The 20,574-nt window shown below is 47.6% G+C and overlaps 2 protein-coding genes across 9 annotated transcripts in view; one reads left to right on the forward strand and one right to left on the reverse strand.

Moving 5' to 3' along the window:
* The window catches only part of rps6ka1 (ribosomal protein S6 kinase a, polypeptide 1), a 62,250-nt gene extending 61,421 nt beyond the window's left edge, over positions 1-829 (reverse strand). For both annotated transcript variants that reach the window (XM_061247199.1, XM_061247198.1), the window contains exon 1: positions 141-829. In XM_061247199.1, coding sequence (XP_061103183.1) covers positions 141-203 — 63 coding nt within the window. In that variant the 5' untranslated portion in view covers positions 204-829. The remainder of the gene's footprint in view (positions 1-140) is intronic.
* A 9,647-nt stretch (positions 830-10,476) lies between these two features.
* Positions 10,477-20,574, forward strand: part of cnksr1 (connector enhancer of kinase suppressor of Ras 1) — a 50,478-nt gene continuing 40,380 nt past the window's right edge. For 2 of the 7 annotated variants that reach the window (XR_009709064.1, XM_061247215.1), the window contains exons 1-3: positions 10,499-10,691; positions 14,475-14,632; positions 15,650-15,852. Coding sequence is in view for 6 of the 7 variants with exons in the window: in XM_061247215.1 (XP_061103199.1) it covers positions 10,640-10,691; positions 14,475-14,632; positions 15,650-15,852 (413 nt within the window). In the remaining variant the exon portion in view is untranslated. Of the gene's footprint in view, positions 10,692-14,474; positions 14,633-15,649; positions 15,853-20,574 lie in introns of all 7 variants that reach the window. The other 5 variants (XM_061247217.1, XM_061247218.1, XM_061247219.1 and 2 more) reach the window with 5 other exon arrangements.

Genomic DNA, 20,574 nt, shown 5'->3' on the forward strand with positions numbered 1-20,574 from the left:
GAAAAGTATGTATCCGTCGTACCGTACCCCCCAGTAAGCTGCCCCACGTGCACCTGTAAACCCCCCCCAGGTGAATAGTTCCTAAATATGGAAGCGGGAGTGCTAACCGCCACCGCCGCCAACACCTGTGTACCTCTTACCTCGGTCTCCAACTGGACCAGCTCCATTTTAGGCCAGGGGTCTGCTAGTTGTGCGAGTGGCATTTTGCTCGGTTCCCTTTTCCTGACAGCAACGGAAACTTGTACGCGTCCAAATCTGGCTGTGGTCGAGTGCTTTCGGGGAGGTATTGGCGTCTCCCTGGTGTGTAGGTCCAACAATATGAATCTACTGATCAACTCTTCGGCTGTACGCCTGATCAGAGACACGCGAGCCGGAGTGACACAGTTATGGCTAGCTGGCTAGAAACAACGATAATCCCTTTAAATGACGTCGACGGATTCCGCTCTCTCGTAGACAGATTGCAGTTTCAGTGGTCAGGGGGAGAAAACGAGAGAGTACTGCTGAACAAGCAATCAGAAGCCAGGCAGGTAAGGACAGGTTTGCAACGCAGAAAGAGCGTCGCCCAAAAAAGGTGTCTACGAGGTGGATCCGAGTCAGTACTTGTGTGTGTACACGGTCTTCAAATAGTACCGTTCAAATGCAAACACGGATTTATTTTCCTCTCGGGGTCGAATTCACTCCTACAAGCGGTGTTCCGATCTCAGTTCCAATCGCGTCTCTCCAATCGGATACTCCTGAAGATTTAATGGAGCAAAAGCTCGCTCTGTTTCTTTGAGAATGGAGTTGCTGCAATTCTCCTTGTGAATGTAACGTTGAGTGCACGAGCGGCGATTGGCAGCCTCTAAACGGGCTTCGGTCAGCCCCTTTCTGGTTTCGTCAGAGATGAGCGTTCTCGCGCCCTCTACCGGCGAGTTGCTGCAACCGCAGCCTCTGAACAAATACACATTTCAAGCGATGCAGCGACTTAAATAAAACAAGCTCATATATTCTACTCAGGAGAAAAGAAACGAGACTTTAAGTCTCATTTCAAGACATTACATCCATTACATTAATGAGGCTTAAACTCTCGGACTGTTTTCGCATTGTTTTCCAGATGTATTCCATTGTGTTGTAGATGTGATGAACTTACCTGACATTCCTGTTGGTAAAAAAAAAAAAAAAGGTCAAAGACTTCAGCAGGAAAATAAAGGCTACTTTATATGGACCTGGAGGAGATATACAAGCACAATCTTTGCGCACTGGATACTGCGCCAAGGCATATAAATCTTGTGCTACCCAGAGCTGGAGAAGAGAGCAGCACTTGTTTCTGTGAGATTAAACCCAGTAATTCTTCAGTGGATGTTTGGGGGGGGGGGGGGGGGGGCTAGAAAAGCTGCCTCTCGGGGTTTTGTGTTGTTGTCGCAGTAAAACAAAAGACTGTTAGGGTCCACTGTCAGAAGTTTGGAAGCTGTGGAAAGGAATTTAGAAGCCCATTTGCTAATTCACAAAGGAGAGATGCTTTTAATTCCACTTCGCTGGGAGACGCCAGGCGGACATTTTAATATCCGCGACATCTGCATGAATCATAACGTTTAACTACCCCGGTGTGGAAAGCGCGATAGCTCCGACTCAGCTGCACGGTGAGCTCTACGACTGTAACGTACCCGATGTACGTCATTTGGTACCGTGGCTTGTGTCACAGGTCTATCATGACTTGTTCATAATGAAGTCACGGCTGAAGAAAATATCATTTGTTCGCAGCATAACAGGACATTCTTAGTCTTATATATAAAGTGATTTGTGAGGTCACATGCTGTGGCTTATAGTGTAATATAGTATGCTAGTGTGATCAGCAATCCTGGAGAGCCGCAGGGTGTGCTGGGGTCCTCACTCCTGGTCCTGGAGAGCCGCAGGGTGTGCTGGGGTCCTCACTCCTGGTCCTGGAGAGCCGCAGGGTGTGCTGGGGTCCTCACTCCTGGTCCTGGAGAGCCGCAGGGTGTGCTGGGGTCCTCACTCCTGGTCCTGGAGAGCCGCAGGGTGTGCTGGGGTCCTCACTCCTGGTCCTGGAGAGCCGCAGGGTGTGCTGGGGTCCTCACTCCTGGTCCTGGAGAGCCGCAGGGTGTGCTGGGATCCTCACTCCTGGTCCTGGAGAGCCGCAAGCTGCAGTATCCGGCTGCCGTTGAACGGCTATGGATGTGGGAATCTCAGGCACCTCGGGAGTAGACCGAGTTTCTGAGAAAACAACATCATCATCATCATCATCATCACCATCACCATCACCGTCATCATGAACCGTTCATTCGATGGGAACCTCCTTTACAAGAGAGACCGATGGAAGACAAGGCCAGGGAGAGAGAGCAACAACATTCCCTCATGGTGATTGGGCGAGGGAATGCCACCCGATCTTCAACGTCCAGATTGCCCCCAGCATATGGCAGGATGCCACAAATCCATCAGGCGCCCGACCAACGCGCGCATCGCAGCTGCCATCGCAGGAAGCGAATCCCTCCCCATACTTCAACACAGACTACAAACACACCTGTGCAGACTATACTCTTCAAGCAGCACCTCTCCCCATCCCTCCCTACCTCCCTGTGAACCTTAATTGTTGTCTCTGTGACTTGCTTTGTGTATCGGTATTTTTAGTTGGCTAGGTAAGCAGTGTTTGGATAGTTAACTTTGGTCACTTTTGCTCTGTTTGTTTCTTTGTTCTCAACAAAAAAATTTTTAAAAAAAAAAAGGCCCTCGTCCTTATCTTTGTTGAACAGGTAGCAGTTGAAATTGTACTTCCCTCTAGGGTCTTTCAGCGAACTTATCCCTGGTTATGGGTATGCACTTTGTTGTACGTCGCTCTGGATAAGAGCGTCTGCCAAATGCCAATAATGTAATGTAATGCAATACTTCAGTCCTCCCTCCTGATGTTCCTATATCCCTCTTGTCTAACCCTCTTAATAAATAAATAAAAATTATAAAATAAAATTAAAGATTGCACTTACGATGACCGTCTTTTTGTTTGTAACAGCCCTCCGTGCGTATGTTACTTGTTAAGGATTTGATGCTTTTCACCTGTGGAAGTACCTATGCGCTTGTAAATCGCTTTGGATTAAAGGCGTCTGTCAAATGACTGAAATGCTCATGTGAATGTAAGTGAGTTTCGGCCCCAGATTAAATGGCGACACCTTCCATCAACCAGGGAGAGAGAGAGAGAGAGGTGTGGGGAGAAAGAGAGAGAGAGAGAGAGAGAGAGAGAGAGAGAGAGAGAGAGAGGTGTGGGGAGAGATTCATTACCTCGGCAGGGAGAGGGGGAGAGAGAGGGGGAGAGAGGGAGAGAGAGGTGTGGGGAGAGATTCATTACCTCGGAAGGGAGAGGGAGAGAGAGAGAGAGGCGTAAGGGACCGGGAAATGGTGCTGGCTCCACTGATTGGTATGAGTCTATCACTCATCTCTCCTCCCACCCGTTACAGAGCGGGGCTCAAGCGGTTAAACATTCAAGATATCGACCGGCAACAGCGATGACATCACTCCTTCTGCCGGAGCCCATTAACCCCAGAGAGACCGTCTGTCTCCAGGTTGTGTTCTACCGGTGCGTTAATTGCGGGGTTTAAAAGGCGCTCCCGTCGGTTACGGAAGGAAAGCTCGCGGTCTGCGGCTTGTCTCGCGACTGTGCCGGGCAGCGCATTCAGGGAATCGCGAACGGCTGAATGGCGGGGTTTCTGCGTAGGCGGAGACGGAGTCGAGAATCGCCGACCTGGAGGAGGTGGGGGGATTTTCCAGGCTGAAGCCGATAATCTTCTCGGGGTGGGCGGGCGGGGGGGACTCCCTACCTCTCTGACGTCAGTTTGGGGGAGGTGGCGGGGATGGAGGAGTGGGGTTGTGAGTCAGCCTCCACAATCAGGGAGAGAGCAACAGGCTGTTAATTACAGGGGGGGGCTAGCAGATATACTTGGTTGAAAAATACACCAGGCAGAGAATTCAAAGGGCTTTCTCTTTTTTTGTATATTATTATTGTGCTATTAGGTTTTTTATCTTACCAAGATCAAGTCCCTTTAAGAAAAAATATATTTACCAAGAGGATATTACATTAAAATAATATTACATATTAGAGATATACAGGTGTAAGTGCAGGCGACAAAACACAGGCCATAATAATAATCTATTAATTTAAAATAGAAATGTTATCACCAGCTCGATGTGCTAAGTTTATGGCGACATAAATTCAGCATAGCATGCTGCTGTGTCCTTTACCAAAGTCGTTTCAACTCAAAGCTAGTAATAAGTCACACAGTAGTACTCTGGCACAGCTACGGGTTGCTAAAGAAAGAGGGGGAAATGTGCACGGTCAGAAATAAAAGTACCTTAAAAGGTATAAATTCTTGTTGCTGGGGTGGTTCCCGATAGGTACATCATATTGTGCCCCTAGCCAGCAATATACAAGTGATTTGTACCTTTTTCTACTTGGAAAATGTACCTTTGTACATTTGTACTTAAAGGTAACAAAGGAACGTCACAGTGCTTTCAGGGTACATTTAGGAAATTTGATCCATGAAGAACAAAACTATACCTCCTCTGTCCCTGAGAGTGTAGCAGAATTTGTTTGGGAGTGAGGTCGTTGATTCGAATCCTGGATGAATATCGGTAGGCCTGTCATTGTATCCTCGAACGAGGGACTTAATCTGAATTACTTCAGTTGGCCTCAATATCCAGCAGTATATATGAATGGGTGACTACACAAATGCTAAATGCGTACAATGGAAACGTGAAAGTGGCCCAGGGAACGCTTGTGTTTATTCCCGTTGGTGATATAACTGCTCAAAGTAACACCACACCCAAAAAAAACCCCACAAAAAAACAACGTCCATACACGAGCTGTGCACGCGCAGGTGAAGCCAGAAACTCGATCCAAATTCACGTTCCGCATGAGTCAAAATCCGTTTTTTTTGCCTAAGCAATAATAAGCAGTAATTTGGCAATGCTATACAGCGACAAAAAAAGTGTTTTTGCCCTTGCCAGTTAAATCCAAGCAGTCCAATCTCGACACCTGTTTTTATTGCTAGTAATATGGAAAATATAAATATAAATATAAATATAAATATATATATATATATATATATATATATATATATATATATATATATATTTTTTTTTTTGTATCGCGCCAGCTTAGTGACTGCGCCAAACAGGAGGTCGCAAATCATACAGACAGCCCACTGGCGATAAGACGGCCAATCACACTAAATCAGTTTACGGGGGAAATGCAGAAATCGATGGCAGCGGGGGCACCAGTGTTCCAGAGGTTTTTTAGTGAAATATAGGACTACTCCCACACCACCAGTCACGGATCAGCGTTTAGTGCGAAACAAGCTGAATTAAACCACCAATATAGAAGTGTCATAAAGGAATCGCTTTTCTCCAGACTTCAGCCGTGAGATAATTAATTAGCAGCTCTGTATCGCTGGCGAAAAGTGTAAAAGGAGAACGAACGGTCGACAACCCGTGAAAATTCCTGAAAAATATGCGAGAAATATTCAGAGTGGCTAAGCGCCAACGGGCGATGTTTAAAACATTCGTGTTCGTGCCTGTGATTACCCATTTTCAGCCGGCCGTTTTGAGCACAGAACAGGTCAGGCGTATAAAACGACATTTATAAATGGTAGGCTATTGTTTATTTTACGCAAGAACACCGAATTAATTTCTATTTCACAGTAACGTCGGACTGGAGTCAGAAGGAAATTAAGTTTTCTTGTCACACAATGCACATCATCATCGCAGCGTGTCCCAACGTGCAAAGGTATGGTTGTAATGTTCATCAGTACTGAAGGCGTGGTGATCTCCCGTCGCCATGGTTACAGCGAGCAATATCCCAGCCAACCAATCAATCATTCCAAAAACTGCCAGACATTATGGTTGCGGTGACTTAGGAGATAGACATGCCAAATTGCTTTATATCGTAATGAAACGTTTCACAGTCAAACATAAGCTACGATTTCAGAGGAAACACTGCACTTGCTGCACTCAGTGAATTAGCTAAACAATTTTCATCACATCTAAATATATGTTTCATGGTATGTGTGCTTAATACCTGATTATCATATTTTGTATATTTACACTTAATCCTAGGTAATGCCTTTAAGTAGGCAGCCTGGAACCCCATAAATAACAAGTCTTGAAACTTACCACACTACTAACCTCTGGCTCGCAAACCACCGCATGCAATTAATTCTACACGTATTTCTCTCTCAAAAAGACAGGCGAGTTTTCAGTCACTGTGGATGACATACAATATTATGGAGCAGAGTGCAGTGTGGTCTACTAAAAACGGGCTTCTTATTATGCAAACTAGGGGGAAATGGAGCAGCCGTGCAGGTTAGGGAACTGGGCCGGTCGGTTGCTGGTTCAATTTCCCGGTTGGTTCGCTGCTTGAGCAAGGCGCATACAGCTTGTGGCATAGCGGTCAAGATACATGACGGGGACCCGCAAAGGTCGGTGGTTCAATCCCCGTATTCGGACTTGAGGCCCCTCGCCCAGACACAAGCCCTTAAAAGCATCGGCTAAATGTCACGGATTGCTACAGTATACGTGGTGTGAATGGACGTTAAGTAAAAGTACGAGTCACTCTGAATAAGAGTGTCTGCTCAATGCCGAAAACGTAAGCCTTGTGCAGCCATGGCGGTCAGCGGCGATGAAGGCAGGTCGGATGACACTGACGTCTGAACTCTGTTTGGCTAGATGGCATTGACCCTGTGTCGCAATACAAGGATCCATTCACGTCCGCATGCAGAGTCAACAGCTACGTAACTATGACTCATTTTAAATGCAACAGTTCAGCAACCTTCAGAATTGAGTTTGCATTGAATCAAAAAAAAAAAAAAGAAATAAAAAAAAGTAATTTATTTGAAGGCTGAACTTAAGGAGAAACGGCGATTGAATCCAGTCATCCTTAACGTTTGTGAGCAGAAAAGCCTGTGGGACTCTTTCACACGTATGAAAGGCCCTTAGCGGTACTCGCCCACAGAGAGGCATTCAATATACGGCCTCCGTTGCAGGACGTAAGACGTGGCACAAAATGACTTTTCCCAAGAACTTCGCCGCTGAGAGTGAAACGAAACTTTCGCACGAGCTCTCTCGAATTCACCTTTTCAGCAGACTTTCTTTTCCAGAGCGACTAAACAGCGGGGCGACATCGGTTCAGGAGGTGAGAGCAGTCGTCTCATTGGCTCAGGAAGGTGAGAGCAGTCGTCTCATTGGCTCAGGAGGTGAGAGCAGTCGTCTCATTGGCTCAGGAGGTGAGAGCAGTCGTCTCATTGGCTCAGGAGGTGAGAGCAGTCGTCTGGCTGTCACAGGGCTGCCGGTTCGATTCCCGCCCCCTGGGTGTGTCTCAAGTGTCCCTGAGGAAAGACACCTAACCACCAACTGACGAGCTGGTCGGTGCCTTGCATGGCAGCCAATCGCCGTCGGTGTGTGAGTGTGTGTACGAATGGGTGAATGAGAAGCATCAATTGTACAGCGCTTTGGATAAAGGAGCTATACAAATGCCAGCCATTTACCATTTACCAAATAGCGTTTGTTTCCCTCCAGCTGGACACTAACCAGATCAGTTAAACACCTTACTGAATGCCAGTGCCCCACCTAGTAACCTCCTGCTGGGCCACTTCCATAACAACTATTCTACAGTCCAACACTGAGGAAATGCAAAGGCTACAGGCCTGACCTGTTTACAAATACAACCAGGTGTTCCAACACTGGGACAATGGCCCAGTTCCATAGGCACAGATTAAATTGAGCCCTGGACTAAACTGAGTTTTGTATGGGGAATCTCCATTCAATAATGGAGGCTTTATCTTTGCCTGTGAAAATAAAAGCTGCGCTACCGTCAATGTGCATTTGGCCGAAAGGAGATCTAAATGCAGTTAGGTTCACTCTTCTTTTGTGATTTTTCATGTGACGTGAGCCAGAGGGAGCCGGGCCTTTGTCACCGCCTCTCCCCCTCTGTTGAACTTTAAAGCTCTCACCACCAGGGGGCGCCAGAGCGCAGCGGGAGCTCTCTCATGGCGTGACCTTCTCCTCTTGGCTTTGATTCGCGGTTTGACTTTTGAAAAGGCTGGGTAAAGAGCAGAAGTGAATCTGCCCGTTTGAGGACTGGGATGACATACGCGCGCCAGGAGATGTGGGAGGACGTTGGGCGTTGTAGCTTTGGTTATACCCGCTGGACATTTCTTCAACAAAGGAGTAAAATAAAAACACTTTATTTCTCAATGTCTCGCCAGAGTGCTGGGATACAGTGGCTACCAGTAATGTGGCATCCCTCTCAATAGGCTTATTCTACATGGACCCCTCCTCTCTCTCCACACACGCACCCACCCACACACACACACACACCCAGACACACACCCACACAGACACACACCCACACACCCAGACACACACCCACACAGACACTCCTTCTTAGGTTAACCACCACCTGACACCTTTCACTTCCCGTGCCTAAAACCGACTTGACTCCAGTTTCTGCAGCCATCCACCTGTGTGTGTGTGTGTGAATGATTTTGACTTGGCTTCACAGGCAGAACTGGAGACCAGGCACTCTGAACAGTGTGCGTGTGTGTGTGTGTGTGTGAGTGTGTGTCTGTATATGTGTGAGTGTCTGTGTGTGTGAATTGATTTTGGCTTCACAGGCAGAACTGGAGAGCGCTTCAGATGAGCTGGCCTGACCCCCGCGGAGATGACGACACAGCAGGTGCTCCAGACCGGAGAGCAAGTGATGAGAAACTCTGGCGTCCATTTTGTGCCGATTGCCTATTAGGCACAATGACTTGGGGACCATTTTATTATTAAGGGCCCTTCGGTTTCAGAAAGGCAAGAGAATACAAATTAAGATTATGATGAAGATGATGATGAGTATCATTACAACATTTCAATTTTACTATTATTATGATTGCTTAAAAATATATTTACTAAAATAAATAAAAAAATAAAATAATAATAATAATAATAATAATAATAATAATACACTTCAAGAGATGCCAGGATCTTATAAGTTTCTTCAAAGTATTTCTTCTCACGCATACAGCGAATGCCTTCCACACAGCTGATTACTGCCTCCAGTACCCAGGATGCACAGGGATACATACGGTACAGCTGATAAAACTGGATCGCAGTGTGGGTTCTTACCACACACATACTTACACACATTACATCAGACACTTTATATTATAGATTATATACTTCATAACCAGCTCACCTCCAGTGTAATATAATGGTTAGAGGACTGTATGGAAACACCATCTTGTAATTCGGAGGTTGCAGGTTTAATTCCCCCACTGAAACTTGGGACAAAGCACTTAACCCGGAATTACTTCAGTTAATACCCAGATGCAATATCCAACTGCCTACGTCGCTCTGGAACAGACTGGCTGGTAACAGTGTTACCTCTTCAAGGCTTTAGCCTGCGGCTAATCCATCTGCCTACATCTGGGAGCCTCCGGCAGAACACGAGTTGCCCTGCCAGGGAAGGCTGGTGGGATGTTGGGGTCAGAGGTCAGGGGTCATCGGTTTATCGCTGATCCGATTCCTCCACGTGGTGTGCCAGGTGCGAGGGCATCTTTTGTGTGTGTGTGTGTGTGCGTGTGCGTGTGTGTGTCTGTATATGTGTGAGTATGTTGGGGATTACAACCCCCACCCCCAATGTTACAAAACAAGTCACACCCTTGGTCAGGCGCTCAAAGGTTACCAGTCACCATAATTTCCTTCGCCACATTAAATAGACGAAACAGAGATTGCTAGAGAGCAAATCACATTACTCACTTAAACTTTAAACTTCAGTTAAATCCGTCAATCTGGAATCCGGCAGCTGTTGATGTGGCTCCCAGTGTGAACACCGACACCGTAACTCTTCAGTTATTCAACATAAATCAGTTCAGGACACGCAGTACGCGACCCTGTTACTGGATGAGTGTGCAAACCACAGAACTATGCAAATGAGGCTGCAGGGCATCTAGGAAGCAAACGTTATGTAAAATGTAAAAAAAAAAGAAAGCTCTATCAGATTTTTCAGCGGGTTCCACAGACTTTAAATGTAATTTTTTTTTTTATCAATGAAGAAGACTTTCTAAATGTCACGGCTTGTTTGATTAAATTCATAGGCTATGGAGGCTCGAGTTGAGTTTAGCCAAAAAAAACCCCACAATTAATATTGTTATTACAATCAAAACTGCAATGTACCCAAGTGTTTTATTTTACTGTCAACCAATATTAGTCAAATGTATTTACTTGTTGCAGCAGTTTTGTTTCGTGGAAAGGCACGATTGGTTATTCCCACAGGCAATGTTCAAAAGAAAGAGGATTATATCGATGAATAAAGCACGGCCTTGTTTCCCTCTGCTACATACACTTAGAGCCAGAGGCATTACAAAAAAAAAAAAAGTAGAAATTCAACTTTCATCTACCACTCCCTGCAAGACAGTCAGGGAAAATGTAGGTCCTGTTCGCCTTCACACAGAGTTTTGGAACAACATTCTGCTATTGGCTGTCCGGAGACTTTTACCTGAAGGTGGGAGTGCCTATAGCCGAGATTAGACTTCGCCTTCCTCCGGGCTTCGGGAGAATCGGACGAAGTGTCCGACTCGGAAATAAAACTAATTGTCTATCGTCTCGGACTGGGATCATGGAGTCTATCACCTCGTGGAGTCCGGAGAGAGTAAGCGATTGGCTCAAAGGTAAAAATCTTATTTTTGTTTTGTTGAGATTAGAGCGTGCACTTTACAGGTGGTTAACAGGTCGCTTACACGAGAAAACAAAAAAAAAAACTCGGCTGTCGACTTCACACAGAAACAGCTGCAATCCTTTTGGACGTGTAGGTGTGTTTGGAATGAGGAAGTAGGTTAGGGTGAATCGTATGCGACGGTCGCAATTATATTCGCAAACCAATTTTGGTCAGGTTAGCGAGATGGCGGCATAACACAGACGGCTGGCGTTTTCCCACGACCAATAATATAGGAAAGTTCAGTGCATCAAAGCAGAACTGTTCGCAAAGAGAACAGGACGAAGGAAAGTGGGCGACTCCAGCCTTGCGCGCGATGATGTCGTTACACGGTCTGACCGCTTGCGCCACTGCAGCGCGTCGTTCTCCAGATGATCAATTTTGTTACTCCAACGATTTCGGGATTTTGTCATTCTGGAATTGAATACTATTGGTGCATTGGACCTACATGTTCAATAAAACGGTTGTTAATTAAGTTGTTATTGTTTTCGAATAACATAGCTTTGATCACATTGGCCTACAGATAAAATATTAAGTGATACGTTATCCCGTGCAGTGATTCATGAAATTGCTACGCATGTACGCGAAAACGTGTTGGGCTTTTTATACAGTAGCCTACACCGCAATTTAAACGGCTTAAGAAAAAGCGCAACTGGCCGATTATCCTGCTTGCCAAACAATGCACAGTGTCAGTGTGACGAGATGGGATTCTTTCCATTAATGTAGGCTAAACGTGACTTTACAAAATTGTCCCCGTTCCCCATTGCCTACGTAACGAATGTGACAGAATTCATAACCAAATATTCAAAAGCAAGATGAAGTTAGGACTAGACCGATCTACGATTTGTGTTTTCGTTTTCTTGTTCACTGTGCTTAAAAAAAATCCTGAGCACCTGACACACATGAATATTTAGGGCTATGAATTCCTGTAACCTTTCCGCCTGTCGTTTCTCGTCTCACGGTGACTCCATCAGGCACTGCCCCGTCTGTCTGTTTTATTGTAGCAAATCTTATCTTTATCCGTGAACCTTGACCGACTGGCGGCACTCGAACCGCAATGATCTCAAGTTTTTAAATGTTTTATTGGAGGGGGGGGGGGTTCCTTTCGATTTCCGCCAATAACCGACTGACGACTCCCTGTTGGAAAAACTCCCTGCACATTTTAATGTTTATAATTGTTTATAATTTCGATGACATGCAGTAGGCCTACTTGTATGGCTAGCCCCCCGAAAGCATAACATTCCGGTACAAGCCGTTTTGGAGTTGCTTTCGTGCTTTACAACACACATTCCTCTGTGCAGCCATTGTAAAGTCAGCGAGTCAAATAAACGTCAAATAACCTTCATCACAAACAAAACCTGTCGGGTCGATCAAACTCATGCACCGAAACTGAAACAGAATCACGAAACCACTCAAAGCGAACTACCCCTTTGACATTTCTCATGACAGCCCAGCCCAGTCCTTACTGGGCTCTTCCCGTTTGAGCCGCGTCGGGTTAAAAAAAGAACCTGTTTTCACGCACGGTACTGTTAATGTAATGTAATGTAATTAGCCTAACTACACTGCCTGGTCCGTCTGAATTTACTTTGGCTGTGAATCTGGAAGTGACGTTGTTGTAGTTCTATTGTACTACTGTGGATAGGCGCAGACTTGTTCGGGGCAGGTTGCTTTCCCAACTGGCTTTCTAACTTTTCTAACCGGTCGTTGGGGCAAATAAACCTCACACAGCGAAGTCTCTGATTTCTGGAATATTCTAAAAGACTTTCGGATACGACTACGGTTCAAAGATAATCGGAGGCCTCTCATTCCTCCCGAAGAATAATGCTAATTGATGTTAGCCTATTCTTACCAGAGGGTGGCACCCAGTGGTTGTTTTTGGAGACAGGCCCGATGCTCCAAGCTGAAGAGATCACGCCAAGCTGCTCACAACAGACCACTATTATCATTTATAAGCAGTGCATTGTGGGTGTGTTTTAATGGTCAAGGAGCCCTTGTGTAAGGATAAGTGTGTGCCAATTTGTTTATCAGTGTGTCCTCTTGGGCACGTCGTTTGTGTGTGTGTGTGTCTGTTATGGCTTTTCAATCGCGGAGAGATGGACTCAGTGCCGGTACAGAGTGAATTTGTTTTTGCTCTGCTCGCGCTGCGAATCCGTGACGCTCGAGCTCTCCGACGCGTCTCAGCCCCCAGGTGCTCATCAGACGGCCTTCTCTCGCTGATACTGACGCGCGCTGCCCTTTCCAACCAGAGAGAACCCCTCATATTGTCGTCGGCTGTGAAATCACGAGCGCCTGTCCGCTGCCTTCGATTAAGTCACCTGTTCGGTTCACTGCGCAACTGCTGCCTGCGCGTGAAGCACAATATGGAAAAGCTGAAGATGAAAAATATGTTATTTAAAAACCCAGTAATTCTTTATTTACTCTGAAATTGCTCAGATAAAGTACTGAGTAACACAACACACTTTTATCCAGAGCAGCTTACAGTTGATTAGACTAAGCAGAGGAAAAACACCCCCCCCAGGAACAACGCAGGGTTAAAGACCCAACAGCTCTGGCCCGGGGCTTGAACCAACAACCTTCTAGGTGCCTGTCATGTACCTTAGCCACGACGGCTATGGCTGACCAACTGCATTTCACAAAGACAATAAATACTTGAATTCATTCACCTATGCACTTGTAAGCAGATTTGTATTAAATTCAGCTTAATAACTAAAATGTAAGTGTGTAATGGGAATATGCTCTCTCCCCCCCTCTCTCTCCCCCACTCTCCATCTCTCACCCACTCTCTCCTTCTCTCTCCCCCCTCTCCATCTCTCCCCCTCTCTCTCCCCCTCTCTCTCCCCCACTCTCTCTCCCCCCTCTCCATCTCTCACCCACTCTCTCCCTCTCTCTTTCTCCCCCACTCTCTCTCCCCCACTCTCTCCCTCTCTCCCCCACTCTCTCCGTCTCTCCCCCACTCTCTCCCTCTCTCTCACACTCTCCCTCCCTCTCTCTCTCCCCCACTCTCTCTCTCTCTCTCTCTCTCTCTCTCTCTCTCTCTCCCTCTCCCTCCCCCCTCTCTCTCTCCCACTCTCTCCCTCTTTCTCTCTCCCTCTCTCTCTCCCTCTCCCTCTCTCTCTCTCCCTCTCCCTCCCCCCCTCCCTCTTCCTCCCCCCATCTCCCTCCCCCCTCTCTCTCCCCCCCTCTCTCTCTCCCTCTCTCTCCCACTCTCCTTCTCTCCCTCTCTCACGCTCTCCCTCCCTCTCTCTCTCCCTCTTTCTCTCCCCCACTCTCCCACTCTCCTTCTCTCCTTCTCTCCCTCTCTCTCACGCTCTCTCTCCTTCTCTCCTTCTCTCCCTCTCCCCTCTCTCTCCCCCCTCTCTCTCTCTCCCTCTCTCTCCCACTCTCCTTCTCTCCCTCTCTCACGCTCTCCCTCCCTCTCTGTCTCCCTCTTTCTCTCCCCCACTCTCCCACTCTCCTTCTCTCCTTCTCTCCCTCTCTCTCACGCTCTCTCTCCTTCTCTCCTTCTCTCCCTCTCTCTCACGCTCTCTCTCCTTCTCTCCTTCTCTCCCTCTCCCTCCCCCTCTCTCTCTCTCTCTCTCTCTCTCCCCCCCTCTCTCTCCCCCTCCCCCCCTCTCTCTCTCTCTCTCTCCTTCTCTCCCTCTCTCTCATGCTCTCTCCCCCTCCCCCCTCTCTCTCCCTCCCCCTACCCCTCTCTCTCTCTCTCTCTCTCTCTCTCTCTCTCTCTCTCCCCCGTCCCTAGGCCTGGGTTCTCCCCTGCAGCAGTACCCCTTCTCTGATTGGCAGCTGTGTGGGCTGGACCTGCTGCAGCTGTCCTATCAGGAGCTGGAGCAGCTGGGGGTGCAGAAGATTGGGCACCAGGAGCTGATCCTGGAGGCCGTAGAGAAGCTGTGCTCCCTGGTACATCACATTACATTACATTACATGACATGACATGACATTACTGGCATTTGGCAGACTCTTATCCAGCACTTTGGATTAAGGCGCTATATAAATGCCTGCCATTTACCATTTACCATTTACAAACCACTATGCTACAGACCTTAACCACTATGCTACAGACCTTAACCACTACGCTACAGACCACCCTGGTAGGCTGGGGGTGGGCGTCAGAGGGAGGGACTTAGCATGGTCTGGTATCTGCTAAGGCTCTGCTCCAGAGTGTGGATGGGCCCCATGGTCTGGTGTCTGTTAAGGCTCTGTTCCAGAGTGTGGATGGGCCCCACGGTCTGGTATCTGCTAAGGCTCTGTTCCAGTGTATGGATGGGCCCCATGGTCTGGTATCTGTTAAGGCTCTGTTCCAGTGTGTGGATGGGCCCCATGGTCTGGTATCTGTTAAGGCTCTGCTCCAGTGTGTGGATGGGCCCCATAGTCTGGTGTCTGCTATGGCTCTGCTCCAGAGTGTGGATGGGCCCCATGGTCTGGTATCTGTTAAGGCTCTGTTCCAGTGTGTGGATGGGCCCCACGGTCTGGTGTCTGCTATGGCTCTGCTCCAGAGTGTGGATGGGCCCCACGGTCTGGTGTCTGCTATGGCTCTGCTCCAGAGTGTGGATGGGCCCCATGGTCTGGTATCTGTTAAGGCTCTGTTCCAGTGTGTGGATGGGCCCCACGGTCTGGTGTCTGCTATGGCTCTGCTCCAGAGTGTGGATGGGCCCCACGGTCGGGTGTCTGCTATGGCTCTGCTCCAGAGTGTGGATGGGCCCCACGGTCGGGTGTCTGCTATGGCTGTACTAGCCCAGCGTGCGCACATTCTCTCCCGAGCGGACGGCGGAGCGTTCGGGGGGAAAAGAGCGTTCCGGCGTGAGCGCGTTTTTCGGCCATTTTTCGCGACGAAACCCCGCGAGCTCGTTTCGGTGCGACTCAGCAGCTCCTCACTCCGTTCTCGTTCCCCCCCCCCCTCTCTCCCCGGCTGCGCAGATGTACGGCACGGGCAGCGAGAATCTGCGCGGCCACACGGAGGGCCTGCGCGGCGTGGCGCACTCCATGCAGATGGGCCTGCAGAGCCGCTGGAGGGTCAACACGTACGACGGGCGGAGCGCCACCAAGCTGCCCGCCGAGGTACTGCAGTCCGTGCTCAACCTCATCACCGCCGCCAAGGGGCTGTTCTCTCTGCTCAACAGGTACGGCTCGCCCACCCCCCCCGTTAGCCTCTTTGACACAATCTGTTGTTTGTTACCGTTAGCCTGGCTGACAGTCAGTTCTCTGTTAGCGTTAGCCTCTATCTGACATAGTCTGTCGTCTGTTAGCGTTAGCCTCTATCTGACATAGTCTGTCGTCTGTTAGCGTTAGCCTAGCTGACAGTCTGTCGTCTGTTAGCGTTAGCCTGGCTGACAGTCAGTTCTCTGTTAGCGTTAGCCTCTATCTGACATAGTCTGTCGTCTGTTAGCGTTAGCCTAGCTGACAGTCAGTCGTCTGTTAGCGTTAGCCTGGCTGACAGTCAGTTCTCTGTTTGCGTTAGCCTCTGTCTGACATAGTCTGTCGTCTGTTAGCGTTAGCCTAGCTGACAGTCTGTCGTCTGTTAGCGTTAGCCTGGCTGACAGTCAGTTCTCTGTTTGCGTTAGCCTCTATCTGACATAGTCTGTCGTCTGTTAGCGTTAGCCTAGCTGACAGTCTGTCGTCTGTTAGCGTTAGCCTGGCTGACAGTCAGTTCGCTGTTAGCTTTAGCCTCTATCTGACATAGTCTGTCATCTGTTAGCGTTAGCCTAGCTGACAGTCTGTTGTCTGTTAGCATTAGCCTAGCTGACAGTCTCCCTCCCCCCCCCAAAACGCCTCGTGCCTTTACCTTTCAGTCGTTTTTAAAATGTGCTTTTATGCTTTTAAATTTGATCTTATTATTTTTAAAGGTACAATAGGTAAGATGTTTGTGTTAGCACGTTGTAAGACCATTGTGAATCACTTCCTGTCTTTGAAAAAGGCTCACTGACAGGTTGACTCACCCTCTGCTTGTGCTTATAGTTCTTAAATTCAGGTTTCAAACAAAATAGTAAATAGTGTTGTGGTTTGATGGTTTGTTGCTGCAATTCCTCTCTGGAGTGCTAGGAGTCTGAAATTACGTATTGTACCTTTATTTCCGGGAGACCGACCGACCCCTGCATATCACGTGACCACTGCACTTCTTGGTTCCTTAAAGATCCCACATTGTGCATTTTCCATATCAAAAGTGTTTTATTTTAGGTCCTGAGGTCCATATTGTTTGTAAAACAATCCATTCTCCAGCACCTCTCATGAGCTTTTTCTAAGAGCCTTCTGTTTTAGTGACTGTGTCTTTGAGGCTCATTGACATCAGTCAACCTCTGTTCTGATTGGCTGGCTGGCTCCAATGAGCTGAACACCATCTGTGCCAAGCGCTTTGATTGGTCCGGCTACAAGGTGCGCCATGCTGAAGGTTAACCTGTGTCTGCGAAACAGGCCCAGTATATTTTAAGCCCCTAATTATAAATATAGGTAATTTTTGTTATAATTGTATTATTTTAAATTGATAATCCACTCCCATAGTTGGCTGGCTGGTTGGTCTCTGAATGGAAGTGCTCTAAGTTTCCCCTCCAAATGGCCGTAATATCTTTTTTACAAATCGTATCTCATTTATTTTTTTTAAACGCATCATCGATACACTTCCTGCGCCCGCTGTGCTCCGGCTCTTTTGGCAGGGCACTCCACTTGGCAGCTTCTAGAAATTTCCATACTTTCCTCTTTATGTTCACCCTCCCACAGTTACCGGCAGCTTCTCTCACCAGACAAAGGATTTACCAGCGAAATGTAGTTCTATTGTTTTTCTCCCAAATCTAGTTCTATTATCTTCACATCCTACACATTGTCCCCCCTGTTCGAGCGATGAAGTATTATTCTACTGGTGTCCTTGTCAATGAGTTATGGGAACTTACTACTTAGTGTTTTTGGATAGTTTTTTTGGGGGGGCGGGGGAGGGGTTAGTGGGAAAGAACAGTCTCCTGGGTAACAGTGAACATAAATAGACTGATCCTGTCCCCAAAAATATGTGTCCGAATCGTGACCCGTTGCATGTTGGGAGACCGGCGAAAACAGCCTGCCACCTCCTAGGGAAAAATGCCCTTTTGCACATTTCACTGGTGAGTATCGACTGATGAAACAGATCCCAGTAAAAACAACGATGGCTATACATTTGGCTATATATTCAGTTTAACTTTCGTATTACCGGCTTTGTGATTTGAATCAGACACAGTAAGACTCTTATACACACTTTTCCAGAAGGGGGGGGCTTTACCAAAACAAAAAGACATGAAGCTGGCCACTAACATTTTTCAGTATTTTGTCTTCTGAATACCCCTTGTTGACCTTGCTGTAAGACCAGAATGTGCTAGCTGAGAAGCAGAGACATTAAGGTCAAAGGCTGTCTGTCTGCTGGGAGAGAGACAGAGAAAGACTCCTAGTAAGCACTTAATTCAGAAAGTGGTTGAATAGTAATAAGGATTATCACTAAAAGGTTATTTCTAATCATGTGATTGTCTTTATGTTAACACACATTATCAATTAAGAAAATTACCCTTACACACGCCAGGTCCTCTGTGAGTTTAACTGTGAGACTCAGAGGAAGATATGCCCAAAACAAACAACAAACAAGCCAAGGAAAAAAAAATACTAAAGTTGAGAAAATGAAATGCGAATGTTCAATAGTGTAAGAGAACAAAGTAACAAAAGAAAAGTGCAAAAGCTTTTTGGTTAAAAAATATAATCAGTGCTAAGGGCAAGGCCTGCTTAGTCTACTCAACTGTACGTGACTTTGGATAAAAGTGTCAGCTAAATTACTGTAATGTTATGTTGTACTGTAATGTACATGACTCAGGTTCCCCCATAACCTAACCTTATACACCATAAAAGAGTTGATGGACCCTACACCAAGCCCTGAATTCATAAAGCAAAGGAGGATAACGGTGTTGGTTATCAGGTTTCCCCCTTCCATATCCTAATCTAATCCACATTGAGTCTAGATCAGTGTTTGTGTTTCTATCTATATCCTAATCTAATTCAGATTGAGTCTTGATCGGTGTTTGTGTTTCTATCGGTATCCTAACCTAATCCGGATTTAAAAATTAAAACTATTTCCAAAACGCAGAAATATTTCATAAAATATTAGAAATATTGTTATTAAAGACAACGGAAATCAAATGTACTGTTTACACAATTTAGTACATTTTTCATTACCATATGAACACATCTTAAATTAATAGAATTGTCATATTTGTGAATTTTCGAAGCCGAAAATACACAAATGCCGAAGCTCTTATCCATCCACGTCCCTCTCCTTATGTGACGTCAAGTCGACTCCCCTGCCCTTCAATAAATCCCCACCCCCCTCACCTGCCCCCCTCACCTGCCCCCCTCGCCTCCCCCCCCTTGGGAGAGAGTCGGTATCTGGGTGTAAATTACCGTTCCCTCCTGCCAAATTATGATCCCGTGCACCGCCTTGTACTCCCAGTCCCACGCACGCCCCTGCAGTTACGCAAGGCGCTCTATAAGCATTTAATAGTTTAGTCATGTTGTAATCCGTATGTACACTTTTTTCTTTCTTTTTTTTTTAAACCCTGTATTCCTTGTGAAAACTGGCCGGGAGTGACCGTTAATCTCATCGCTTATCACCTGATTTTATTATATGAGAACGGGGTCCCTTCCATAATAACGAATGTACATGTGAAACGTATGAATCGGGTAATAATGTTGAATAACAAAATGGCGGACGGAGCTGGGACGCAGCTTTAGAGTGGAGTCTGAGTGAGCTGTCGCTGTCGCAGGTGGACTTTATTTTTGGGAAGTGTGTGAGCAGGCTGTGAGGCAGGATGTCCCACTCAGCGTCCTGCGTTCTGGTCAGGGCTGCTTACAGGGCTGTGTACAGGGCTGCTTATAGGGCTGTGTACAGGGCTGCTCACAGGGCTGTGTACAGGGCTGCTCACAGGGCTGCTCACAGGGCTGCTTACAGGGCTGCTCACAGGGCTGCTCACAGGGCTGCGTACAGGGCTGCTTACAGGGCTGTGTACAGGGCTGCTCACAGGGCTGCGTACAGGGCTGCGTACAGGGCTGCTCACAGGGCTGCTCACAGGGCTGTGTACAGGGCTGCTTACAGGGCTGCTCACAGGGCTGCGTACAGGGCTGCTCACAGGGCTGCGTACAGGGCTGCTCACAGGGCTGCGTACAGGGCTGCGTACAGGGCTGCGTACAGGGCTGCGTACAGGGCTGTGTACAGGGCTGCGTACAGGGCTGTGTACAGGGCTGCTCACAGGCTGCGTACAGGGCTGTGTACAGGGCTGCTCACAGGGCTGCGTACAGGGCTGCGTACAGGGCTGCGTACAGGGCTGCGTACAGGGCTGTGTACAGGGCTGCGTACAGGGCTGTGTACAGGGCTGCTCACAGGCTGCGTACAGGGCTGTGTACAGGGCTGCGTACAGGGCTGCGTACAGGGCTGTGTACAGGGCTGCTCACAGGCTGCGTACAGGGCTGCTTACAGGGCTGCTCACAGGGCTGCTTACACTTACAACAGAGCGGCACAGAACCACTGGTTTATTATGCGGCGCTGACTCACACACACACACATACACACATACACACGTTCCTCCCTCTCTCTGTTTCTCCCTCTCTTGTCTCTCTCTTGTTCACTCTTTATTTTTCTTGCTTCCTCTCTCTCCCTCCCTCTCTCTTCTTCTCTCCCTCTCTTCTCTCTCTCCCTCTCCCACTCTCTCTCTCACTCTTTCTCTCTCACGCTCTCCCTCTCTCCCTCTCTCTCACTCTCTCACTCTCTCTCTCCCTCCCTCTCTCCCTCTCTCTCTCACTCTCTCTCACTCTCTCTCCCCTTACTGTTGCTGCTGTCCCCCACC

Source organism: Conger conger, chromosome 1, assembly GCF_963514075.1.
Source record: "Conger conger chromosome 1, fConCon1.1, whole genome shotgun sequence".
Classification (NCBI taxonomy): Eukaryota; Metazoa; Chordata; class Actinopteri; order Anguilliformes; family Congridae; genus Conger; species Conger conger.